Source organism: Colletotrichum navitas (assembly GCF_030913465.1).
Source record: "Colletotrichum navitas strain CBS 125086 chromosome Unknown LY79scaffold_44, whole genome shotgun sequence".
Taxonomy (NCBI): Eukaryota; Fungi; Ascomycota; class Sordariomycetes; order Glomerellales; family Glomerellaceae; genus Colletotrichum; species Colletotrichum navitas.
Window position 1 is genome coordinate 122,567 of NW_026850590.1, and position 25,508 is coordinate 148,074.

The 25,508-nt window shown below is 52.1% G+C and overlaps 8 protein-coding genes across 8 annotated transcripts; 4 read left to right on the forward strand and 4 right to left on the reverse strand.

Moving 5' to 3' along the window:
- Nucleotides 1-38: 38 nt before the first annotated feature.
- LY79DRAFT_635127 (alkaline phosphatase) lies at nt 39-2,241 on the reverse strand (the record flags this gene model as incomplete). The annotated part of the gene is made up of 4 exons (XM_060562251.1): nt 1,536-2,241; nt 1,388-1,476; nt 1,259-1,337; nt 39-1,208 (listed from the first exon to the last, which is right to left on the reverse strand). Exons 1-4 carry the CDS (start codon nt 2,172-2,174, stop codon nt 39-41), a joined length of 1,977 nt encoding a protein of 658 aa, XP_060412462.1. The 5' UTR covers nt 2,175-2,241.
- A 1,607-nt stretch (nt 2,242-3,848) lies between these two features.
- On the reverse strand, nt 3,849-5,957 carry LY79DRAFT_558566 (AAA family ATPase). The gene is given in 4 exon segments (XM_060558192.1): nt 3,849-5,305; nt 5,322-5,324; nt 5,359-5,567; nt 5,629-5,957. The coding sequence occupies 4 exon segments, from the start codon at nt 5,718-5,720 to the stop codon at nt 4,047-4,049; spliced, it is 1,563 nt and encodes a 520-aa protein (XP_060412463.1). The 5' UTR covers nt 5,721-5,957; the 3' UTR covers nt 3,849-4,046.
- A 1,858-nt stretch (nt 5,958-7,815) lies between these two features.
- LY79DRAFT_518831 (uncharacterized protein) lies at nt 7,816-11,530 on the forward strand (the record flags this gene model as incomplete). The annotated part of the gene is made up of 4 exons (XM_060555072.1): nt 7,816-8,333; nt 8,386-8,927; nt 8,982-9,351; nt 9,412-11,530. The coding sequence occupies 4 exons, from the start codon at nt 7,816-7,818 to the stop codon at nt 11,528-11,530; spliced, it is 3,549 nt and encodes a 1,182-aa protein (XP_060412464.1).
- Nucleotides 11,531-11,713: 183 nt separating this feature from the next.
- LY79DRAFT_671040 (TPR domain-containing protein) lies at nt 11,714-14,071 on the reverse strand (the record flags this gene model as incomplete). Its single annotated transcript, XM_060563862.1, has 3 exons — nt 11,714-13,205; nt 13,260-13,669; nt 13,724-14,071. 3 exons carry the CDS (start codon nt 14,069-14,071, stop codon nt 11,714-11,716), a joined length of 2,250 nt encoding a protein of 749 aa, XP_060412465.1.
- A 779-nt stretch (nt 14,072-14,850) lies between these two features.
- LY79DRAFT_268288 (uncharacterized protein) lies at nt 14,851-16,166 on the reverse strand. Its single transcript, XM_060551998.1, has 2 exons — nt 15,488-16,166; nt 14,851-15,430 (listed from the first exon to the last, which is right to left on the reverse strand). Exons 1-2 carry the CDS (start codon nt 15,818-15,820, stop codon nt 14,933-14,935), a joined length of 831 nt encoding a protein of 276 aa, XP_060412466.1. The 5' UTR covers nt 15,821-16,166; the 3' UTR covers nt 14,851-14,932.
- Nucleotides 16,167-19,219: 3,053 nt separating this feature from the next.
- Nucleotides 19,220-20,917, forward strand: LY79DRAFT_591489 (uncharacterized protein; the record flags this gene model as incomplete). Its single annotated transcript, XM_060561285.1, has 8 exons — nt 19,220-19,318; nt 19,384-19,519; nt 19,574-19,755; nt 19,816-19,852; nt 19,910-19,977; nt 20,027-20,409; nt 20,471-20,538; nt 20,601-20,917. 8 exons carry the CDS (start codon nt 19,220-19,222, stop codon nt 20,915-20,917), a joined length of 1,290 nt encoding a protein of 429 aa, XP_060412467.1.
- A 1,325-nt stretch (nt 20,918-22,242) lies between these two features.
- Nucleotides 22,243-23,199, forward strand: LY79DRAFT_518700 (uncharacterized protein; the record flags this gene model as incomplete). The annotated part of the gene is made up of 1 exon (XM_060555058.1): nt 22,243-23,199. The coding sequence occupies one exon, from the start codon at nt 22,243-22,245 to the stop codon at nt 23,197-23,199; it is 957 nt and encodes a 318-aa protein (XP_060412468.1).
- Nucleotides 23,200-24,192: 993 nt separating this feature from the next.
- LY79DRAFT_581061 (uncharacterized protein) lies at nt 24,193-25,206 on the forward strand (the record flags this gene model as incomplete). The annotated part of the gene is made up of 1 exon (XM_060560169.1): nt 24,193-25,206. The coding sequence occupies one exon, from the start codon at nt 24,193-24,195 to the stop codon at nt 25,204-25,206; it is 1,014 nt and encodes a 337-aa protein (XP_060412469.1).
- Nucleotides 25,207-25,508: the final 302 nt, after the last annotated feature.

Here is a 25,508-nt window from a genome sequence, read left to right on the forward strand (position 1 = left end):
TCAGCTCTTCACCACATTATGTCTATACGTGCGGAACATCACTTTTTCCGAGGAGTCGCAGAGGACTGACCCAGTCCCAGACATGAAGCAATCTTGAAAAAGACATCCGTGTTGTCATATACACCCGCAAACGTCTCCTGGCATGGCCCCATGGCGAACACCGGCACGTCCGTCAGCGAGTGCACTCCGGACGAGGAAGAGGTCGGGATCGTCCCGGGGACATAGAACCCATCCTGTCCATCCTCGGGGTTCGCGACGTAGCCGTCCTCTTCGTTGTCCACAACCACCCGACGAGGCGACTCGTGCAGGCGGTAGTTCTCTCTGCGGTCAGGACTGGCGCCGAAACCTGGCGCTATGGCGTAGCGGGGGCTCCAGTTGAGCGGGAAGTTCGGGCCGGTACCATACTCGATGCCGTCGGGACGCGAGACAGTGTACTGCGAGAGGCCGGAGCGCTCGTAGATGCCGATGGCGTCGCGTTTCTTGCGGTCCGTGTCCTGGGCGGCGAGGTACTCGGTGTCGGCGACGCCGAAGACGTCGAAGCCGTGGCCGTGGTCCGCCGTCACGACGATGAGCGTGTCCTTGAGTTCGCCGGCGCTCTTAAGCTTCTCGATGGTCGCGCGGATCGTGTCGTCAAACTCGAGCAGGTCCCCGAGGGCCCGGTCGTAGTCCAGAGCGTGCATCTGCTTGTCTATCGAAGCCCCCTCGGACATGAGGAAGAAGCCGGTGTCATTGCTGCGCTCGAGGAGGATGTCGACGGCCTTGAGAGTCATCTCTTTCAGACCTGGCAAGTCAAGGGGCGCGGAACCGTCGCCGGAGGGGTGCGTCTCGAGTCCGGCAATGTTCTCTGGGAGGATGTTACGGTCGAGCCAAACGGGCAGGTGGGATGTGGAGAAAACGCCGAGGGCCGGAGCGTCTATCGGAGCGTCGCGAAGGGACGTGGCGTTCCAGCTCACGGAGTAGCCCTGCTTACGGAACTCTTCGTAGTAATCCTTACCCTGGTACGAGGACGGTCCCGGGAGAAACGTCGAAGCGCCTCCACCAAAGTAGACGTCAGGTCCCGGATGGCTGCTCCAGGAGTAGTTTGTCATTCCATTGAGAGCTTGGTCGATCAGTGAACCAGCGTTGGATCTGGATCTACTGTGGCCAGTCAATGCAGCGGGCGTGGCATCGTCAAGAGCAGCTGTAGTGACCGCTCCCCAAGCAGATCCCTTTGAAAGTCAGCAAGAGAGAACCATTATCATTAGAGTTGTAAGCTCACCCAGACACGAACTACCATTTCCACGATTGTCTCGACTTTAGGATCGTCAAAATCATCAGCCGACGAATCAGAGTAGACACTGGTGGCCAATTAGCATTGGGCTTCCTATTCAAAATATTCCTGACATACCCCATGGAGTCCGAGGTGCCCTTGTGTCCGGAATACAGCGCCGAGGCCGAGTTCGCACTGTCGGTGATGAAAGTGTCAACAGAATGGGTCTTTCGTCACGTCAGCTTCCTTGACCACATCAATGAGGAACACACGCCAATTGACCTACCATTTGATGCCCCAAGATGGGAAACTGGTCCATCTGCATCCGCGACTGGTACTTTCCATTGACGCTCTTGTGACCCAGTAGGCGTGCCGCCGTGATCATGTTGGTTGTCATCCCGTCGCCGATGAACAGGACGACATTCTTCGCCTTCTTCTCTTCGGCGAGCGGCCGCACGAACCACTCCGCCAGCGTCTTCTTTGTGCCGTTGTAGTAGCTCAGCTCCACGGTGTAGTTGCCAGGTTCGTACAGCGCCAGGTGGCGGTATGCCTTGGAGGCGACATTGACAACCGACTGGGTTGCCGCGTCCTGGGCGAATAGATCCTCGTACCATGAGAAAGTCCACGTCTCCAGCTCCGGCTCCTCCCTGATACCGAAGAAGTCCGTGACGGGCTGGCCGTCCGGCTGGCTGTTGCTCGTGATGGAGAGGGAGAAGTTCGGGTCTGGGACGCCGCCGTTGAAGGCCTCGGTGCCGTTGACTGGCGCGTGGATCTCGACGCGGATGTCAAAGTTCTGGCCTGGCAGGAAATGGGCCTGGTCTGGTGGAAAGACACAGCCGAGGTCTGGACAGGCGCCGAGCCTCTGGAATGTCTGGCCGAGGGCTAAAGGCGTGGATGCCAAGAGGATCAACGCGAGAGTAGACATTATAGGATACGAAGGGGGGTGATTCCACGTAAGGGGACCAAGATTGGATGAACCTGGGTCAACGTTGTGGCCGATGATCTCATAAGTCAGAGAGGCATTATACTATGGCGGTATATATAGTGGGAGATGTCACGGGGCAGTCAGCTTTATTGTTTAATCATACGGTCATTCCACTTTTCAACTAACTCGACTTGGAAGGACGAAATACATGCCGCGCACGCATCTTCCACATTGCCGGGGGCTTGGAGTTGAGCCCCTCAAGCAAGTACCAACTTGCTACGATCAAGAGCCAACGTATCACGATGATGGGATCGGTGTCGCTCGAGGAGCCAGTGGAAGACCTGTTCTGGGGTGGGGGATGACAGGCATGGGTGGACAGGAGTTCTCTTGGCTTGCAGCTTCGTTGCTGCGTACCCCGCTCACCAGCGGAATTTCCCCTCACAAAAAGACGATAAGTACACGAGCAATTACTATTTTGGAAGAGTCATTTTAGAATTAGCTTCCTGGCGTTAGGCTTAGTGTAGACGCCATGAGCCAGCCGGCCCAGGCTGGGTGCTGGTACGCGCGGGGGAGTCGGTTCCTCGCTGGCGCTATGAAGGAATCACAAGAATGGTGGTTCATAGTGAATTTCTAGTGTTTCTTGAGGGTATGTAGGTACGGCTGTGGTGTACTGGTCTGAAGTAACGAGCGATTATATGACCTGTTGGTCACACCGACCTGCATTCTTTTGAGGGGAAAGCTTGGAACCCAATACCATCCAAATCTCGCGGTCCGGAAGCCAGCTCAAAATATGTCGGGTCGTTTGATCTTTCAACGTCTAGCTGCTAGGCTGCTAATGTTGCACGACACCAAAAGACAAGAGAAATGAGTGGTTGAGGCACCTTGCCAAGCTCATGGAAAATTTCTTCAATCGCCAAGAAAGGGCATCTCCATGGCGATGCCGCCAAGCTCTGATCATGCTCAACGGCCGTGACGCCAAGCCGAGCGCCATTCGCCAAGACCTTGATGATCCCTCTCCCACAAGTCACGCAAATGGCGCAGGGAGATGTTGGGTAGGTCGGCGTTGGCAGAGCAGAACGTACCAAGCTTCCGGGATACCCAGAGCGTGAACAGCGATGCCGATGGCTGCACATTTTGTTAACACAGTTTGAGTCTCGCGTAGAGTATCATGGCTGCTGTGTAGGAGACAAAGCTTCTGCCCATTCAGGTAATAAATGTGGGCAACATGATTAAAACCATAGTGATGGAAAGCATGAAGAAGGCTGATTTCCCGAAAAACCTCAAGAATTAGCCAAGTAGTAGGATCTCAAAATCAACATGAAATATCGAACCAAGCAGTCCCTATCATCGCAGCGCTCAATCCTCGTCGTCTGACCCGACGTCGCCAACGAGTGACTGCAGCATTTCCTTGATCATCTCGACGGTTAGAGTCTCCTTATTTGCCCTCACGATCGATGCGGCCGAAGATACCGCATTTTTTATCTAACAGCACAAGAGGTTAACTTAGAAAGCTGGATTATGAGAGGGAGTGGCTACCTCGCGGCCATTCATCGGCCTTTCAGCCAAGCTGCTCAGATCAGCATCGCTGAACTGTAGATTGTCAACGAGCGATGTGACGTTGCCCAACATTGCCTGCCAGATCCTAAGCCGGTCTGCTTCACTTAACGCAGGGTAGTGGAATCTAAAATGAATGCGGCCTGTGTTGGAAAGCAGTCAGCCTTGAACAGGTAACCCATCGTTTCTTGATAATCAAAGAGCTTTGGGAGTCGTCTTCTTAGGGTAGACGTCAACTGACTCTTGAAAGCCTTATCAATATCTTTCCTTCTGTTCGTTGTCAAGATGACAATGCCTTGAAAGTATCTTAAATATCTGTCAGTAATGAGAGCAACGCCATCGGCTCTTGATAACGTACTCAAGTCTGCGTAAGAAGACACTGACGAGAGCATTTCTCTCAAGTTGAGCCTCCCCTCTTTTGAAAAGAAAGATATCGGCCTCATCAATCAAGAGCACACAACCCCACCGCCGTGTGATGTCAAGCACCACACCCAACTGCTTATCTACTTTATCGACTGTCGTCCCAAGCTCACCTGCTGAGATGACATATAGCGGTCTCCGCGACAGTTCGGCAACTACCTCGGCCGTCAAGGTCTTCCCCACGCCAGGCGGCCCTGAAAGAAGACCTACAAGCCCTTTACCTTTGCCAATGACGATATCGTCAAAGGCCGTCTCGTTGGTTCTATGGCTTTGAACGAGCAGTCGAATCATTGTCTTCTTCTGCTCGTTCATGATCAATTTGTCGAACGCCTTCATATTCCAAACAACCTGTTGCGTTCTGGACACCGCAAATCCGCCCCAAGTCTTAGGTGTAAACCCAAAGCCCTGAACTCGATGGTTGCTAAGCATGACTTCCTCGTCGGTGAAACTCTTGCCACTGGTTTGCCACTCCGCGTAAATCCATGGCTTGCTTATCATTGTTTCGTTGGGTCTCTGATTGTAGAACGTCGCTGGGTCCGCCATGATACGACCGGTTGAAGCAAACTGGATTTCCATGACCTTTCCGTCAAGATTGGTCTCTTGCCTGACAGCAAGGCCACTGTACTCCAGGCAAACAGGCTGCCTAACAATGTCGACATACTTCCGTCCCCGTTCTATGAGCTTCTCTTGAATTTTCTGTTTCTCGGGATGATAATTCAGTGGGAAGGAGTCAATGCTGGTAATTTTCTTCGTCCCCATGAAGTGGGGAATCTTGAAAGTTGGAAATCCCCAGCCAAGTGAATCGCCATCATGATGAAGCATCTTGCCCTCAATCGCGTACCATCTCTCATCCGTAGGTGTGATCACATATTCTCCGCTGAAGAACATGTAAGTCTGCGATTCTTTCATAGTATTAGCCTCGGTATAGACGACTGCTCGAGGTGTGAAAAGTGCCCAGAGTAAGTCGTAAGTTATGTCACCGAACTCCAAAAGCGACTGCATATTCGATCTAGTCTTTGCAAAGTCGGCGTCCAAAAACTCCAATGCAGTTTTGAGATCCTTGACGAATTCATCAGAGCGATCAGGCTTGTCTATCTCTTCGGATAAACGCTCCTGCAGACCTGTCCAAGCGTGGTAGAGCTGCCGAGGGGAAAGCTGTAAGAAGTCAGGAACCAGCGTCCATAACATGAACAAGAAATTGCTTACCTCAGGGGGCTCTTGGAAAGCTCTAAATCCCCCAGACCTTCAAGAAGCACTCTTAGAAGCTCCGCTAGCCTGGGACTCTTGATATCGACGCGTTCATCCGCAACCAACCCCTTGGAGCTGATAATCCGCCGTACCACAATTGAGTATTTGCTGAACTTTGACTCTTCGGTTCTAACTTTGGCAGTCTTGACGTAGCGCCATTGGCGGTCTTTCCTGCGGTTGTAACCGATGTAAGCGTTGACGCCCTCTTTCACACGGATCGAGCTCCTCTTACCGACTGAAGAATTGGTCCACGCGAAGGAGCTTTTTGCCCTGGGAGCTGGAATCACCCCCAGGAATTTCCTCCGTCTTCTCATTGTTCCCCATGTCTGTACCGTGACGAGTCCGTAGGAAAATGGCCTGGGATTCAAGAAAAGATGGCCGAAGAGAGAGAGGAGTCAATGAGTCGCTGAGGACAGAGCTAGAGACACTGAGAAAAGGCTACAAACATCGGATACTGAGGTGTGAATCTTGATATGCAAGTGGGCTCCCAGATAAATTGTTCCCTATCACTAGGCAGAAACTCGGGGCAAAGCGGGTAATTGCCTCGTCGAGTAGGGTCAGGTATCGCTGATTGACAAATAGAGAATGTCGTATATTGCCGCATCTGCTAGCACGACAAGCGATTGATAGCGGCGCCAAATACGGTGTCATTGGATAGCTGAAACTGCAAGCGCCTATCGGCATAGTCTAACTGGCTTACAAGACAAGGGACGACATGCCAATTTCACACGTGTGATATTTATCATGCGTGTCATGCAAATCAGATTGTTGATGTCCAATCACAAGGCGGATGAATCGGATGAATGTGTGGACAAAGTGGAGGGAAAGCCGTCTGCAGTACTGTCAGTGTTATGATGGTGGTCAGCCGTTGCAACGCAAGGCAGGCTGTGAGGTCGAACCAGGGTCGATAGTAAGATCAGGCTGCAGGCACCGGCTCCAAAACAAGGAAGGTCTTTGTACCCAAAGTAAAAATCCTTACATTATGAATGGGTGCTGCGCAGTAGCAATCATTCCAGTACATGAGCAGTGATATACCGCAGCCCGTTGGAGCTTCCTATGCCTCGTTTCGTAACCTAACATTATATGACTATTGACGGCACTTCCTCCTGAGTTACGCGTGATTTGAGTGTATTTGTTCTCAATTTTGCCCACCACCGAGTAACGACTACATGCACCGATAAAAGCCCTTACTGGGCGACGTTGGCAGAAGATGACGCGGCCATGGCAGACAGACTCAGCCTTTTCGGAAGCTTTATATGAGTTAATTCCAGAGCAAACGAAGAAGAAGACCCCTCAGTTTATTCAAAAGATTCTTGACGGAGAAGTGACCAATCCCGACGATGTTAACGTGAAATTGAAGGAGTGGCAAAAACTTGATTCCCCGCGGGCGCAGAAGCTGAAGCCCATCTTTCATGCGATCAACGACTACGATGGCATCATTGGAATCCTGTGCAGCGCAGACCCTTACCCATCGGCATTGATTTGGGGTGGTCTCAAGGCGGTTGTCGAGTGTTTCCGACGATACTACCAAGTCTTCGACCAGCTCGAGGGGCAACTCAAGTCTCTTACGCACCACTTGAAGCTTTTAAAGCAGTATGAGCAGTTGTTCTCTGAGTCCGAACACATGAGAGATCTCCTGGTTGCATCCTACAAAGGCATCATTCGCTTCTGGATCAGGGTCGAGGATCATTGCATGACACCCGGGTTCGTGCGAGCGCTGAAGACGGTGACCTCAATCAGTGTTACCAAAATCAATGAGATCATCGCAGATATCACGGACACAAGCAAAATCATTGAACGCCTCGTTCCAGTAATCCAGGAGCAACGGCGCAGAAAGGAGAGAGATGAAACAGTGGAGGAGAGGCAAGAGGTGCAAGACAAATTGGACGAACTACTTCGAAGAGCATCGAAAAAAGATAACGGTAAGAATAATTTGATTCTTGAACCTGTCCAAAGTCAATACTGACAGAGCGATGTAGTCGAAAGATGGTGCAGGGTTTGTGAGTGGATTATGGGCAGAGACGGATGCAAAGTGAGCGACGGCATCGATCGCCCTTACGACCAGCGTGTCCAGACTCGAATGCCTAAGACTGGAACTTGGTTGTTAGAGGATGCTCAATTCCGCCGCTGGGTAGATGCTGGGTCCGAGGCCAATATCCTTTGGCTTCGTGGGGGTGCCGGTGTGGGCAAGTCCACGATATGCAGTCAGATCGTCGACAGGCTCGGGAGCCTACGCCCGGAAGCTACGATAGCCTTTCACTTTTTCAGTTTCAACGAGGAGCTGTCGCCAACGCAGGTATACCGAAACATAGCGCGTCGGCTTTTCTTTTCGGTCTACGACAACGAGCAGGACGAAATTTCGGAAGAGGTCCTTGAGCTTCTGCGACTGGACCCCACGTCCCTTCGAGCGCTGCAGAGAATGGTCGCTGTCTTGGTCGCAGAATCCAGAAGCTGCTTCATTCTTCTGGATGGTCTAGATGAAGAGCTCGAGAACTCCAAAAAAGAACGATGGCAAAACGCAAGCGCAGTGTTGTCCTTCTTCATCACCATCGCGTCCGAGCCAGATTCGGGGCTGAAACTCTGGTGCAGCTCTCAGGATCACAGAGCGATTCGCCAATTATTGAAAACGGCTGAGCAAATACAACTTAGTGCCGCTAAGAATACAGGGGACATTGACAAGCTTCTCCAGTCGGCTTTGGAGGGAAGAGACTACTTGGACATGGTTGAAGAGTCCAAGAAGAAGGAAATCTTGGCAGATCTAAGAAAACAAGTCGATGGAAGTTTCCTCTGGGCAACTCTGATGCTGGATATCATCAAGGAAGCATTGAGGTTCGCAGATGTAGAGGAAATGGTGGCCAAGGGCATACCGCACGACTTCGAGACGTATTTGGAACGACTGGTCCGGAGATTTCCACCAACACAACACAAGTTCATCAGGTTCGTACACGCCATGTTTGGAACTCCATTCTGCTGACTGTCCGCCACATAGTGACTCATTATCCTGTATCGTTTATGCAAAAAGGCCTCTCTCTCTGGACGAACTCTGTGAAGCTATCGAAATCCACGAAAGCTCGCCAGGAGACAACATCCAGCCCACATGCCTTTTGATGCGCGACCGGCTTATAGACGCCTGTGGGCCCCTGGTCCGCGTGAACGAAGCAAAAGAACATATTGGAAGACAGGTCTGTACATTGTCGCATGGTGCAGTGAGGACCTTTTTGGTTGAGCACCCAAATGCTTTATCGGGCAAAGACGATTGCCACATATCACCTGAGATACTTGGCACAGGATGCCTCAAGTACTTGCAGCAAAACCGGTATAAAGACCTTTTGGAACGAGGAAATATAACCTTTGAAACATCATGCGGGAGCGACATCAAGGAGCACGCACTGCTCACTTACGCCGCCAAGTACTGGCATAGGCATCTGGATGACGTCCCTTACTCACCCGACCTGTGTAACATAGTAGCTCAATTTGTTCAATCGTCAAACTTCGTGACCTGCCTTCAGGTCCAATCCTTGTTCGTTGGAGGTAACTAGATACATGCGTTTCTCATGGTGGCCTTTTCTAACTGTGGCTATGTAGGACATTTCAACTTCTGGTACGATTCAAACGATGTACTCCAACGGAGAAGCCTGGTCAGGGCATTCCCAAGATGGTTTGTCCAGAAACATCACTGCGGCGCCGGTCTCCAGAAAGAATATCATCACGCAATTGGAGAGTGGAACCACTTCCTAGCTACTCAGTCAACCTATGCCGGCAAATTGAGGGGCGAGATCAGGCGATGTATATGGGGTTGCCTGGGGCAGTCAAACTTTCTTCACAAGGTTCCGAGCACGATCAAAAGCTTCATCTTAGAGGACGTCGGCGTTGAGCCACCAGCTAAGACAGTGATGTTCTACGACCGCATTGGTCCAGGAGGCTCCGAAATTGATTTCTTCAAATTGACGGTGAAGTAAGAACACAAAAACCGGGTTCGTTCGAGACCGCTGTGCTGACTGTCATTTGCCTCTAGTGAGACGGAATCACATTTGGCAGTTGAGAGGTGGGCCCTAAGTCGCGGAAGAAGCCCCAAGTTGAAAGCAACACAAAGGATCACCTTGCCTCCAGGATGCCTTCGGCTGTATCAGCATGAGTTGAAGAAAGGTATCGCCGAGAAAGCGCCACTGTTGGAAGTCACAAGTGACGGAAGTATTCTGAGGGTCGGTTCGCAGTTTTACTCAGGCAATCCGGGAACCAAACCAGCCGCCGAAACGCTTTATGAACCCTTGCAGCTTCCCGATGGCCCCCAAAGCTACATACAAGCTATATCATGCAACAGCAGATACTTCGCAGTGGCTCGGCGTGATCAGATATCGGAGAATGACATCAAAATCCAAGTCGACCCTGCAAACGCCGCTGACGGAGACAGAAATAGCTCAACAGACACTTTATTGAACAGCAGCAGCAGTAGTCACAGAAGCCACAGTAGCACTGGGAGCAGCAGTGACGACGAAAGCACCGATAGCGACAGCGATTCAGATGACGCCGCACCGGCCGTGGAAACATCCAAGGAAGACCAGCCAGACCCCTCGGGCTCTGGGAAAGAAACTGCGAATTCTGTTGCAGATTCCCTAGAAGTAAAGTCAGAGTTCTCAGATAGATGTGGACATGATGTTTTGGACTGGACTGAAACATCTTCCTTTGCGTCCAACTCTGCCAGAGAATCTTGGAGCGAGGGGTCAACCTCTGCAAGGTCTGACGAAATCGGAGAAGATCGGATGTTGGGGGATTTCGACGCCGATTCCAGCTTGCAAATCAAAGAGGACGGCCTCTCCGAGTCTGACCTAGGCGATAATAGCGACAGCGGCCGCGGCGTCCACTTTGAGAACACGCCGTCTCAGGCCTCATCCCTATCCTCGGCCAAAACCTTGGACATGTTCGTCGACAGGAGCTCAGATGAGCATTCTTCGAGTGAAAGTGAAGACGGGGCGCCTTCCTCAATCGGTGATTCTGCATATGACTACAGCTCATCAAACCAATCGGATGATGGCAACGAGGAAACTCAGACAGCCATAGCGAAGCTCGAGGGTCTGCTCGAAAGCCGTCGGAAAAAGCAAAAGGGGACGTTGTGCGAGGTGCAGGTTTACCATCTCGAGAAAGAAGACGGCCGCCAGCAGACGAAGGTCTTCAGCTTTCGCCAAAGATCTCAAACTAGGCTGTATGCGTCGCCTCCAGCGTTCCATCCTACATCGAACCTGCTCGTCTGGCCTCTGGGAGACAACGAAATCCTCTTCGCCAACTTCACCGAGAACGCATACTTCATCCGAACGGGCACCAAGTCGCAACCCCAAAGCTGCCAGGTCTCAGTCCAGTGTCATTTCTCGGGGTGCGGGATGTACCTTCATATGGCGTCATTCGAGGGGATCAAGATGCGGTACACCGACGGCGAAGTCCGACTTGGCTTCAAAATCCTCGTCACCACCCACCGGCTTTCGCGGAGAAAAACGGCAAAAAGCCCACCAAATCTCATCTACCGCACGTCCGTCAACCTAGTAAGTGATCTCGCTGAAGGAGATAAGCTGGATGTAATGAACCTCCCTTTCTCCTTGTCATGGGCCAAGGATCACTTGTTTGTGACTGAGAAATCCCTACGGCTTCTCGTTCATCGTCTGCCACTGTTTCGAGATGGTGAAAAGAAGGACATCACTCAATTTGCCCCGAGGGGTGTCCTTCACAACTTGGGGGACGTCTTTCTGCCCACGTCGTCATTGACTCGCAAAGTTCACTTTTTCGCTTCAGAAGATTTGCCAAAGCCCGCCGAAGATTCTACACAGAGCAAAACTAAGAGTTCTAAGAAGAAGAAGTCTGCGGAGAGGTCCAGGGACAAATATGTAGCTCATGTCCTCCTCGGTTCGCAGAATGAAGCGTCTGGGCCGCAGTCTCCGGAAGGTGCGTCAAATGACTTTTCGTACGCCAGGACGGCACCACAAGGATTCCATCTTACTCGGGAACAACTGGGAGACTGGGATGGGGAACAGAGCCATGTGTTGAAACAAAGGTCGCAAACGTGGGGGGGTGGTGAGCTCGTGGCTAAGTTGGAAAAGTTTGACGCGTCGGAAGATTGTGACATTGTGCCATATTTACATTATTAGATGGTGTCGGGGGCAATATAGGTGGTTAGCAAACGCCTATCTAGTCTTGAATCAAGTAAGTGTCAGTGTAGCCCTCGTGGGATCTGGGAGCTTGTCTGAAGCTGCCTGGGATAAGTGCTCCAAGTCTAGAGTCAAGCTAAAAAAAATAAAAATAATAAAAATAAACGGAAGAAGAAATACAGCTCATCGAAACGCCTTGAACGTTTCGTCAGTCACATGTCCAACCATGGTCTTCAGCCCGACCCTCGCTGCGGCCAGACAATCCCGCGCCAACACCTCTTTCCCCAGCGCGGCGTACGCTTCGGCCGAGAGCTTCAATGCCTTGACGACCTCGAACGTCGTGACCGCTCGCGTGTCCTTGTATACCCACAGGCGGCCCTCCCGGACGGGCTCCGCGAAGCCAAAGTTGCGGAGGAGCTCGTTCACCCACCGGACGACCTTGCCCCACTGCTTCCGGGCGTACCAGGCCTCGACGAGCCACATGGTCGGCCAGACGAGCATCAGCCGCGGGAGGCCTGGGCCGTCGTAGACTTCGGCCTCGTGCAGCGCCGACAGCCTGTTGGCCAGCCTCTCGACCTGGCGGATCGTCGCGTCGGGGTGGAAGCGCGCCGGTGGCCTCTGTTTGATGACGGCCTCGAACTCGGCCAGCGCCGCGTTGCGCTTTTTGTGCTGCTCGGCGGGCGACTTGCCCTCGCCCTCGCAGAGCGCGCAGCTGCACACGAACCCCCAGCTGTGCCGGAACTGTGACATGCGGAGCAGATATGCCGCCTTGGGCGGGAGGTAAATGTGCGTGATCTCTGTGCCGGCGGGGATGTCCACCGTGGCGGTGGCGATGAGCATGTCACCGATGAAGGACCTGTTGGTGTTGGGCAGACACGCGTGGTTGGCGTAGGCGGCGTGCACCCATAGCCCGCGGGACATGCCCTGCTTCCAAATATCCCAGCCCGGCTTTGCCGCCTGCGCCGTGACCAGATCGCCGCTGAAGCAGTTCTTGCGGCGGATGGACTCCAGCAAGAAGACGTCGACGACGGGTTTGCCGTCGACGATGGTCCCCTCGTGTCCCGAGCGTCTGTACGTCCCGCCGTAGAGGTCGAGAACCCTCTTGTGGACGGTCGGGTTGTCCGCGCACAGCTCGATGAGCTGAGCGTAGGCGGCGGCGGCGTTGTGGTTCGGGTTGAACTCGTTGGGCACGCTGGCGGCCCTCTCGGCGAAGACCATCTCGCCCGCCCTGATATCCTCCGTCGCAAAAAGGCCGCGGCCATGATGGAGCGAGTCTCTGACTTCGGTCCTTGAGAGGAAGCTCGCCCTGTCGATGTGGATGTTCTTGGGGGACACGGCCAGCGTCATGGCAGCCAGATCGTAGTCTCCCTTTCTCTCTTGGAGTCTTGACAGGCAGCGTTCATAGTCCTTTTGGATGTTGGCTGCTCCGGGTTTCAGCTCCAGAGCTGAGTCGAAGTACTGCTTGCTGATCCGGAAATCTCTGAGTTCATACGCGGCTTTGGCGGCGATGAAGTAGGCTTTCCAGTCGGTCGGTCCGCCGCTCCTTGATGCGAGAGCATCGGCGATTGCACTGTCCAAGAGTTTGGTTGCTAGTTCGATGCCCGCACGTTTCAATAGCAAGTCAGCTCTGAAGACCTCGTCGTCCATTGCTGCAAGCTCCAAGGCCCTTGTATAGCTGAGATAACATTGTAAGTCGACAAAACTGGGCAACGCCGGTCTTAGGGCTTACTTAGCTACTGCCAACGGCAGGTTCTTTGATATGAATGCCACATCTCCCGCATCTCGCCATTCTGATGCCACCTGGGATCCGGGAGCTTGTCTGAAGTTGCCCGGGATAAGTGTGTCGTCGGGGCCATGTCGAAGTAGAATTACATCTGAAGGGTGATCCACGCAAAGCATGAAATCATCATCGCCGTTGAACTTGTAGTATGGTTCTTTTAGAAGGATCACAGACCCTTCCGGGACAGCCTGCAAGATGGTCGAGCTCCCCTGGTTGTACAGCGCCAACTTGTCGGTATTGCCATGATCATCCTCGACGATTGTGATGGTACCGGCTCCTTTGTGTGGTGGGCAGATTGTTCTGAGAATAAGATACTTGTCCTCGTGGTGGTTCTCAACCAGGAGGTCGTCCAGGTGCATCTACAGATATCAACATGGTCCGCTCGTGTTTTCGGGATGGAGGTTTTGGCCTACCGGCGACAATTCTGCGACAGGTTTTACAGAAGGCGGGTAAGAGAGCGCAAGCACAACCTTCTTCACAATTCGCGGAGCGTTCTGTTCTTCAGAAGCCTGCTGCTGCTTCACGTAGCGGTTGTGCGTGCTCACTAGTGTCTCTCGTGGCACGCGCGTTGGCGGCGGCTTACCCGCGTGGGCGTCGGCCTTTTTCAGGTAGTCGAGCGAGATGTCAGGGTCCACATCGGCGAGGATCTCTTCGAAGCCAATTTGAAGACCAAAGTCGACATTGTTGAGTGTTGGGTGCGTGCCAATGGACACTTCTGCGCCTCTGCCCGTGTCTGAAATGCTGTCTTGCTCGAGCCCCATGACGGCAATGGCTTACGCCACTCTGCTTGCGCTTTAATCGCAAATGTTGCATGAAATGCCGCTTTTTCGGCTTCGCCTTTCTTTTCTTGAATGAATGTCTGACGGTTGGATCGCACAAGAGAACAACTAAGGCCAACCAGGGATCTTCTTCAAAACCGGAGCTGGTTGGTGAATCCCAGGAGATGGCCCTAGTTCAATTGGACGAGGCCTATCAGACACGAAGGACAGCGGTCCTCTTATAACGACAATGCAATTTTCTGGACCATGTATCATTTTGATTAGCTCCGCCGGTTAGTTGCCGCTTTGAGAGCAGCACGGCGGTACAGGAACAGGTGTCTTGGGCGGGCGATTCCAATTCAGGCGGTTTTCCTATTATGGCACCAATGGTGGACGGCTCCGAGACCTCCACACCGGGGCTCCGCACCGATTTGACTTGGTCTTCGGAGTGTGTCCGTCCGCATTGCTAGAACGACACATCTGAGCCTAAGCATAGCATGCATCCGCGCTCGCCTCATTGGGCATCGGGAGGTCGAATGCGGGGCAGTACCCGCCGGAGCCGAAAGACTTCGGCCTCGGGCCAAACATGTATCTTCACAACAACTCCATCGGGATGAGGTAAATGAATACAGCTGGTTTGATGGAGGGTTGTCACGATTTCTACCCGTTAAATGCAGGTGAAATAAGCGGGAGCCTGCCATGTCTTCCAGTCTAGTATCATGCTTGGACTATCTTCTATCTTATCCCAACCCTCTGGAATATTTGAGATTGCCCCGGGATGCCAACGGTCGCTAGGGACAACAGTTTCTTCATCGAGCCGGAAACTCTCTCCGTGTACAAATCGGCAACAAGTCGTGACCTCCGTCAAAAAGCAATCATCCGGCGTGGGTCGACAACTTTCTCGACGTTGCGCTGGACGGATTCAAAACGCATGAAACCGCAAGATTCGCTCTCCAAGTGGTTGATAACGCCAGCGAGGGTTTTGTATTCGCGACCACAGTTACGGCTGGGACAGTGATATAGGGCCTGCTTGTGCGCTGTCGAGTTCAGATGGGAGTCAAGGCTCTGCAGAGCGCCAAAGTGTCGGTGACAGAGGTAGCACTCATAGGCGCGGACGGTCGAGTTGTAGGCCCGTTCAGTGGCTTTGTACGTTGGAGAGCCATGCCACTCCAGAAGCTTCTTTGATATGAGGCCATTGGGGTCACGCTGGCGGACGGCTTGGTAGAGCTTGTCGCGATCGAGAGGCGCCTTGGGGCATGCGCCCTGTTCGAGATGATGGACGAGGCCGGTGGCCGTCTTGCACGACTTCTTGCAGAACTGGCACTCAATGGTGCCACTGCGATGGATTTTAGAATTGAGATGCTACAGCCGTCAGTGGTGTGAAGTTCAGCATAGAGAATTAATCAATTGATTACCCACCTGACGGATGTTGTTGTGGTTTTGGAAGTAACGGTCGCACGGATCACAGTAATAGTGATCCTGAACCTCGTGTTCACGTAGGTCGTCCTCATCGGAGAAGCAGTCGTAACAGTCATCACACTCGAATACAGGCCCGTCGTCGTCGGAGACGTCGGAAGCCCAGTGATTGAGGGCATTCATGTGTTGCTGGACGGCTTGGCTGCTGCCGAAGAATCTATCGCAGGTGTCGCATTCGTTGGATGGAACCTGGTGGCCAGTCGCATTGAGATGCTGCTCACGCGAGTGCCAACCGGCCGGGAACTCACGCCAGCAAGTGCCGCAGGTGAAGGGCATGTTGACGACGGTGACCGGGTCGAGGAGACGAGAAGGGTTAAGCAGGAGCGATTATGTTTTTCCTCCTGTTCTTGGATGATGTGGAAGAAGAGTTGAGAGGTGGAGGTGGAGGACGAGGACGAGGAGAAACTCGGTGGTTTAACTTCAGGAAGAAGGAGGGGGAGGAAGGCGCGGCTACAAACGCGTCAACCCCTTGGGAAGGCGTCAAGATGTAGGAAGGCCCCCTGCAGTTCCCCACCTCAACCAACCGCACCTTCCTTCACGCTTCTCACGAGACCTCAGGCTGCGATGTTAGGGTCCGGTTCCTAGCAGCGGGTTTTCTACTATAAGATAGCTGAGTTAGTAGGTACTCGGTAGTAGTAACTTAGCCTGGCTGTGACCACCCAGTAATCAGTCGCGTGGTCAATAGTTATAGGGTAGCTTGAATAGCTCCTCTTGAACATGAATCGCAATGTAGAAGTCTAAAAGATATCTAATGGTAAATCACAAGTAAATTGCTAACGGGCCATGGAAATTTCTTCTTTAGTGCGTTTAAGTCTGTCATATACAGAAGTCCTTATCCTGATACAGTTGCTGTGTCTGTTTATCCTTTTTAGGCTTCATTACCTGTGCTCCGTTGATCAATGAGTACACGCCACTGATCGCTTACATGGATACGCTGACCGCTCACTAGGTCCTGCAAATTGAAAACTTTATCTTACCTGCACGTGACTTATACTACGCTTCTTCCGTGTCAGGGGAGCTTTCCATATAAGTGTTGTGCCGCCCGCGTCCTGCCTTGTCTGGCGGGGTAACATGCGATAATTATTATGCCACTGAGGCCTCGACTTAGCCCCTATCTTTGTGTTGCGATATCGCCGACCGGCCCGACCGGTGGAAAAGTGGGACCGCTCCTAGGTCACGTGACACATCTCTGTTGCTCACCTTCACCATGTAATATCCACCTCAGTGGCCACTTTCTCCTTCTTCTTCAACTGGTCAATCACCAACTTCAGCAACCAATAGTCAGTATACGGTATTACTGTTACTCGATTGATCGCCTGTGATACCAACACTTTGACAATGGTCGCTCCAAGGTATCAGCCCAGTTAGGAAAGACTTGTCGGAAATTTATATATAATTGTTTATATACCTACTTTATCTATGTTTCCCGGCATTCTCATTAAGATATATAATATAGATAAATACTCTAGAGGGTTGTAACGTGGTCTCACACATGACTACCAGCATTTACAGAGTTTTATCATCAAAAACTCTTCGTGATGTCTTGAGTCGTCTCACATGAGGCTTATCCAGTAGAAGGCTGTGCCAGACACCAAGATGAAATTTCTATGCTTCACGGTGGCGAGCATGTTTTTTTAAAGCCACCTGCCTCGCACCACAGACCAACATCACTAAAAATGAAGTAGACGAGTTCTGAATACATCCCGCTTCATTTTACGCTTTGACTTGTTGAAAACATTGTATTTCTCGAAGAAGGCAGGCATGAATTTGTGCTTGGAAATGGTGCGATGTTGGAAGTCTACGCGAGCCCTTGCACTCCCAGCACCGAAGGATGGGCGTTCGAATACTCTACCCACGATATACGGGAACGGATGTCATCGTCACTCATGGCCCTCCTCGAGGTGTCTTGGACATCTCCGGCGATGGCAAGTGGATTGGATGTCCCCAGCTGTTTCCCGCAATTGCGCATTCCCAGCCCAAAATTCATTGTTTCGGGCACGCTCATCGGGGATGGAAAGCCAGGCTCGTTACATGGAAACAGCACCTTTCTGAATCTCCTACACACCTCACAGATATCGACAATTCCAATTCCTCAGTGCTGGAATATCTTGGTAACCGCCATGAACCCAATGATGTTGCAGAAGCTAGAAGAGAGAGGCTGACGCGGTATAAATCACAAGGGCACTGTCGAATAAGCCACTGCGCTGATGACGTAGACCCTCTGAAGCCTGGCCAAACATTGTTCGTCAACGCGGCAAACAAAGGCAGTGACGAATTGGATCAGGTCCCCCGGGCCGTTAAAGTTGACTTGGCGGTTGTCGGATCCTAAGGATCGACGCTGCAAGTTTTGTACTATGAACAAACTTAACCGGAGAGATATGAAGTCGAATTAGGATATTAAGAAACGAGATTTTAAAGAGCTCGAGTCTCATGAAAAAAGAACGAGTTCTCAACATCGTTAAAAGGACTTTCACCTTGTCAATACCGAATTACCGATCAGAGTGGCGACCTCCGCAAACTCGCCGGAAATCGATGATTTATTGCATCGCACCTCAGGATTGTATAACAATAGTATCCACGATGATATGCAATGATAAAAATGCCGAACTTACATAAAGGTCATGGCTTGGGACTTTGGTCGCGGAGTCAACAACAAGCGCCCCCGCCCCGCCCCCTCCGACGTGTGTAGGAAAAGAAAGAAGAGATCAGCCGGTCCTAAGAAGTTATACCATTGAGCCTCTAAAACAGGAACTAGTGACCGCCTTCATCGCATCTTTCCGCCTGGCAACAAATAACCCAAGCCGAATGCGTCTAAATGGGCCTAAAAGAGACGCTTGATCGCATCCGGACTGCAAATAACAAAGAGAGATTGGCGATGGCAAGAACTGATGACCTGACCTGATGTTCACGCGATTCCGGCCGGAGAGTCATGGATTACTAACGGCCAATAATCAATTTTTTGTTTCGTTTTGCCTCGCCACAAATTTTCTCCTTTACCTGTAGCTGAAGACTTCTTTCACACCGCAAAATGCGCCGCCACCCGTCCCTGAGCTTGTAAAGCCAGAACCCTCCAACATTCATATCTGCCCACAATTGCTTTGCCGGCTGGGGGAAAGGACCAGAAAACATGATTTGATGCAAAGTCGCATCACTTATCATATACACGTCCTCAAAATCGAAGTCCAATACCTAAACATTTGAGTGCCTGTCGTGGATGGAGGGACGGCGTGCGTTGTTGCCACTGCATCCCTAAATTGATCACACTTGAGACCCATCTTATACCAAATCCGTCATGGAACATTCCGAAGATCAACTTCAGTCGTAGCCAATAAGCATAACTCACTCTAGCCAAGTCAGGCTGAGCTAGAGGTGCCGGAAGCGCATTTGCCTGCCTATTCCAATGCATTGAGATGAAAGCCGGTCGGTGGCTGCATTGTTAGCTGAGACACTGTAAGACTAGCTAGGCTGGCCTCCGCCTGTCATGTATTGTCTGCTTCCGTCTCTAATAATCACCGAAGTCCCTTTAATTACTGTGTCCTCACCCCTTCTGCTGCTTGGTCTTTACACTACTTGACAAGCGTTGCCCTGTCCCCGGTTCGTTGAAACACCAAGGCGCAACATTTGCGCAAGTGTCACGTCAAGCTTCGACAACAACCTTCATTCCCAGGAAGCAAGATGTTGGCACCTCGCGTGCTTGGTCTCCTCATATGCAGCTACTTCGGGCTTGTTTCAGCAGCGACTCCGCTGAGCTTAGAGGGCATCCCAAGCTGCGCTGTATGACACCTTACTGAGAAGGCTTGCCGATGGGATATGACTAGCTAACTGTATGCTTCCTACAGATCAAATGCATGCTTCAGTCGCTTCCAGAGGCAAACTGCTCGGCGATAGACCAGGCTTGTCTTTGTACAGACACGAAGTTCAGTGCTGCCGTCGAGCCTTGCATACGATCGCAATGTAGCGTCATAGAGACTTTGGGTGGGTGGAAGGAATGCTTCGTACTCGGGAAATTGGCTGCTGACAGGGGGACAGCTACCACGAACGCAAGCTATTCGCAGTGCGGCAAATCTTCCCGCGACGAAACGGTAAAGGTCCGCTGGGTCGGCAGTGTCGCCATCGCTATTGCAAGCGTATTCATGGCGATGAGACTTACGACCAAGGCCGCGAAGCTATCAGCCTGGGGGGCCGATGATACATGCGCGATCGTGGCATTCGTAAGAAGATATATTAACGATCTAGAGTCCTCCGGCCATCTACTGACATGAGAGCAAAAGGTTCTGGTTCTTGCTGTGTATGCTGAATCCTTTTACCGTAAGTGAGGTCGGGGTTGGTCGATGAGGTGCTGGTTGCTAATGCGTCGAAACATAGTCACTGAGGTAGGGTTTGGAAAAGAAGTTTGGACGCTACATGATTATGAGATTACCTCTTTTCTCAAGGTATTCTATACAAACCTCTTGGGTGCCGACTTGACTGACTATTCCACAGCTCTTATATTTCCTCCAGCTCCTCTACCTTGTTCAGATTGCCCTGATCAAGGCATCAATTTTGTTCTTCTTCCTGAAGATATTCCCCGATAGACGCTTCCGCCAATGTCTCTGGATTGTACAAGTTCTTAACCTGCTCATCTGTTTGGCATTTGTCGCTGTCGGCTTTGGCCAATGCCGTCCCTTTTCGTATTTCTGGACAGGCTGGGATGGCGAGCATCAAGGGTCGTGTCTCGATGCGACCGTGACCGGTCTCGCTCACGTCGCTCTCAATATTGCGCTCGACATAATAATGCTTGTCTTACCTGTCACTCAGATCTATAAGCTGCAAATGAATAAGCGGAAAAAGATTGGCGTCATGGCTATGTTTCAAGCCGGTATCTTGTGAGTACTTTTGGGACATATAGGCAACGCACAATCGTCAAGCTAATCTTTGTTTCATCAGCCTTACCATTGCAAGCATCTTGCGAATCAAATCTCTGGCCAACTTTGGATTATCTCTAGACCTTACCGGTAAGCACACGAAACGCACATTGCGATACCGTTTGTAAGGGTTGTTCTAATTTCGTCTGTAGCCGACTCTGTACCCGTCGCTCTATGGACATACGTCGAGATGGGAGTGGGTGTCGCTGTAGCATGCATGCCTAGTACCTGGCAGTTGCTGAGGTTGATCCCATCCAAGGTGACGCAGCTAAAGACCACGGTGGCAACGAACATTGGTCCATCCGGCAGTCGTGCGAGTCCAAACTCAGCTGTGTTTCCTGACAAGCCTGTCAAGATGTCACTCTTGGAAACTCGGTCGTGTCGCTCCAACTCGACAACGATGCCTTCATCGTCGAGCCCGAGACGTCCCAGCGACTATGATGAGTGGAAGGTTGGGCAGGCATTATGATGTAGCAGTAACTCCTGGATAAACTTAACCGGCCACACTGCGTTAATGGTCTGATGTTAATTCCTCGTTGTTCGTTGCGTGTTTTGTGAGATTCGAATTACATTCGGATTTGTCGACGTTACAATGCCCCTGTGAGTTGATGTGAACATGGTCGCGCGCCGCATCTTTAGGCTAAGAACAGGCTTAGCTACCGGCTATCGGCGCATGCGTTGTCCCTTTCCATTCTGATCAGCCGCCAGTCAAACTTTCATGACGAGCTTCGACATCAATTGTCCAATCAATCTTTTCAATCGGTGGTCAGGCTGTTCCTGGTGTCCAAAACCTGCCCAATATGGATACAAAGTAGGGACGTGGGAGTCATTGCAGAGCAGCTTTGCGCCAAGGGTCAGTGTCGAAGGCTGCAGGAAACCCAATTGATCGCCAGGGGCTCGCTATGCTGTGAGTCAGCGAGTCGCATTAGCACGGTACAGCCGACGAAAGTGTGCATGGAATGGAACAAGCCATTTATTTGCAGTAGAGATACTAACTGGGAGGTTCATTGGCCTGTCCATTATGAATCATCCAATGCGGGTGTCCTTGGGTTGCAATGTCGGGCTTCACTCAATCCAGCACACAAGACCTTGAGACCAGCAGTTGCGATGTACATGCGTGAGGTCTTGTTATTATCATTCACTCCAGAACACGGTTGATACTACTGGTTCGCCCATGTTACGAGCACGAGCTTCCCTCAAACTCAATACCCCATGACGTTGGGTCAGGCGTCTGCTGGGTGCCTCTCGACAATATAGCCGAATACAGAACCAGGCAAACATCGCTGATTAGACGGCAGCAGACCACTTACCCTGTCAGCCTGGCAGGTAACACAGCACGCGCTGCGCCTCCATCATGGCCAAGAATGACTCATTCTCCATGCACAAGCCTGGCCCCCAATAATCGGCCGCTGCAACCCACCATAACGACAATATTGACTCCAAGGCTTCGGGAACGGTTCGGACGACTAGACCGGGGTGTCGCGGGCGCCTACGTGTCACAGCCTGCACTAAGCCCGCTTCATATAAGCCAACATCATCAGCAACGTCAGCAAAAACCAGGCAACGGATTACGATATATATCCTTCCCCTTCGTTGACATTCTATCCGTCTCACCAGACACGCAGACCAGTCACCTTCAAAGTGAACGCGCGCGCCTTTGCGTCTACATTTGCGCTACGCCCGAGACTCTCGTCCTGTCCACGCGCTTCTCTGGACACCTCGCCCTCTTCCGCACTTACACTCCGAGAAACTAACCCGCACCTCCCGGATACAAAAGCCACCCGACCGCACAGCATGGGTTTAGCACTGCACGACAGTCATGATGCATTAGACCTCACCCAGCGGCACCTGTCCCCCGGCCCCTCGCAGGTCAGCAGGCCGCGCCCCCGCGCCCACTACAACGGCGCCTACTATCACGCCGACGGCTCCATCGTCCTCAACAGGGAGCTCGCCGAACACAAGCTCCCTCTGCTCAGTCTCGTCCTCCTTGCCAACCATCAGAAAGCAACAAGGCTGCAACGGCGAACCCGTCGTCGCCCGATTAGTCGGCCCAACCGGCAATGGTGCATCGGCGAGGCGGCCGAGGGCCGCGCTTTGGCCATGAGTAGCCAGAAACTCCCCGGTGGGCAGCGTCGTCGCACGCCGTCCCTGGAGAGGGAGGAGGCTTTTAGGGATGCTCGCACCACCAAGTCTCCCACTTGCCCGCAAGATGCACGCGACATCTCCGAACTGTATCGCGTTGGCCTCCTCTACGACGATGAGCACCTGCGTGGTTCCGGCTTCGGCTTTGAGTCCATCGACTGTGATGGGCCGGAATATACTATGCGCCCGGCCAAGAGGGCACGCAAGACCAAAGCCCCCCTGGAAGTCTCGCACGACGACGACTTGCAACTTGCATTGGACCTTTCGCTTGCAGAACTTGGACACGGCGAATCTTTCGCTCAGTTTCTCTGTTCGCCCGACCTCGAAGAGTCATCTTCGGGTACCGAATCAACCACCAGTACCTACAGCGCTCGATTGGCACCCCTACACTTTGTCTCCGAAATGTTGCATTCCCCTCAGTATTTTAGCGACGACACCCCCGACATGACGACTGACTCCGAGTCCGAGTCCGAGTCCGATTCTATTTCCTACGCAGATGGATCTGCATGTAAACCACTTTGTACGATGACCAGAGGAGGAATCAGCGAACCATCTTCAGCGAGCCACCAGGGCGCCAAAGCTTGGATGATGCTGGGTGACGGCTCGTAGCAGGTCCGCATAGGAGATCCCCGCGCGCCATTCGGGTCTTGACTGCGATATTTGGCGAGGCCGATGCGCCCCCAAACGGACTGGCCCTCATTAGCCCAGTATCATTTCCAGACGCCGGAGCACGTGGTCTCATGATTTTGTTTGCTTTTCTGGAGTTGGTGGGTAACACGGTTGCGTGCTCGTAGTCTAAGACACTGAGCTCGCCGTGAGATTGAACGGAATAGAACATTTATTTATCTTCAAATATACTGGTGCTACCAATGACAGGCGCCGCATAGATCCCTTAATTGAAATCGTTGAAGCCCCTCTCTGCGCGAACATCATCATCGTGAAACTCAATTGGCCTGAACGTCAACATGCTTTTGTCTCATCAAGGTTCATATTAGGGTCAAGTGTAGGGCCATTGCCGCTGAGGAAGCCCGATTTCGTGTAGGGCTGCCGCCGCTGACAGTGCTGCTAAGGTGTGCTTGAATACTCCATTTGCCATACTCCAGCCAGCCCAGTGATGATCCTTTTCCCGCCGACCTTCCTCCTAGTCATTATTTATTGGGTTTCACTTGCTTCATTCGATCTCGTAGGTGTAACCACGGCATATTGCTCCGCAAATGCACCGCCTAAAAAGGACAATTTTCGTTAGGCTCTGCCACCGCCCTTCGCACTACGTTTCTCACACCTCAAATATCATGTCGAGAAAGTCATTAACGGAAACTATGGTTGTGGTCTAAACCACTTGCACCCTTACTGCGCGAACCGAAACAGCATAATATTAATATTCGCCTGGAGGGCACAACTGTTTGTAGATGTAATATCGACTTCGGCGATAGCCACAGATCACAGTGACGGTAGTGATGACCAGGATGTAACGGAAGGGTCCCGTGGTCGTGCAGACTACGTCACCCACGTTGAACTCTAAACCTAAGGTAGCCCTCAGCCACATAACGTTTAGTCGAAAATTGCACAACACCGGGCAACTTCGCAAGACGAGCCTTCAGCATGGCTATCAACGACGAACCGTCCAATACCCTTCCAAAAATCAAGGTCAGCGACCGGGCTGCCTGGCTCGAAGCGCTCGAGACGGAGCGTCCCGTTCTTATCCACCTCAACGCAGACACCACATGGCTCATTCAACTGCCATACCCGCCCTCATGCACTCCGCCATCTGGCCGAAGGCGATTCAACATCCTTCTCGACCCGTGGCTCAAGGGCCCGCAAACCGACGTTGCAACCTGGTTTTCCACACAATGGCACGTCGTTGAGTCCAGCGTTCAGACACTGGATCAACTCAACTCAATTCTGGCTGGCCTGGAGCAAGGGGGAGGAGGGCCAAAGGTGACGAACAACTCGTACATCGATGCTGTCGCCATATCGCACGAGTTCACCGATCACTGCCACCAAGCAACTCTAAGAGAACTCCCTTCATCGACGCCAGTCATTGCCCCCGACAAAGCTGCCCGGCTGGTCCGGTCGTGGAAGCACTTCAGCTCTGTCATCACCACTCCCTGCTTTTCATCCATAACCGAGAGCTGGAAGACGGATCTGAGCATCGCAGGGCTGCCTTCTTGGATCGGGATAGGGCGCATAGCGACGAATGGGAACGCAATGTATTTCCACTCGGCAATCATGATCGCCTTCGATCTTGGGAAAGCCGAGACAATACTCTATTCCCCACACGGCGTCCAGGCATCCGATTTGTCGTGTGTTCGGGACTGCGGGCTTTCGACGCTGGCACTGCTCCATGGCCTCCATGACGTTCGCATCTGGATGACGAAGCAACTGAATCTCGGAGCCATGAATGGGATCAAGGCCGTCTGTGAAACTGGCGCACGTTATTGGATCGCGACACACGATGAGCAGAAGAAGGGTACAGGGTTTATAGCCCCCATGCTTCAACGCACACGGTACACTCTGAAGGAAGCAGTCGATGCCGAGGAAAGCCGAATGAAGTCAAAGATTCCGGAGTATGAATTTGTGGAGTTGGGCTCAGGCGATGGTGTAGTTTTACGATGAGCTACAGAACGGTTCCTCAAAGCATCATGTATGAATTTTATCGCACAAACTGAGTCGACACTCTCCTTGAGCAACTTCGTCACATGTGCTGACAGCGGTTCTGTATCTGCTGTGACCAATACAGAGGCTTGAGACCGGCCACGTTGGTCATAGGAGATCCACGCGGTTTCACGACTTCAGGTAGAGGGAAAGGCGAATCAGGACATTTCAGTTTTTTTGCCGCAGCCATGCATCGGCGCTTGGGCAGCCTATTCCGGTCCCACTAACTTGATCGGTATTGTAGTTAACTATGTGTAGACGGA

What these genes read in the sequence shown, in the direction of transcription:
- LY79DRAFT_558566 (XM_060558192.1), bottom strand. Translation starts at nt 5,720, where the DNA reads ATGGGGAACAATGAGAAGACGGAGGAAATTCCTGGGGGTGATTCCAGC. An exon ending in GTGGACCAATTCTTCAGTCG is followed by an intron (nt 5,568 to 5,628) that starts GTAAGAGGAGCT and finishes TTACAACCGCAG; the next exon opens with GAAAGACCGCCAATGGCGCT.
- LY79DRAFT_268288 (XM_060551998.1), bottom strand. Translation starts at nt 15,820, where the DNA reads ATGCCCTTCACCTGCGGCACTTGCTGGCGTGAGTTCCCGGCCGGTTGG. An exon ending in ACCACAACAACATCCGTCAG is followed by an intron (nt 15,431 to 15,487) that starts GTGGGTAATCAA and finishes TGACGGCTGTAG; the next exon opens with CATCTCAATTCTAAAATCCA.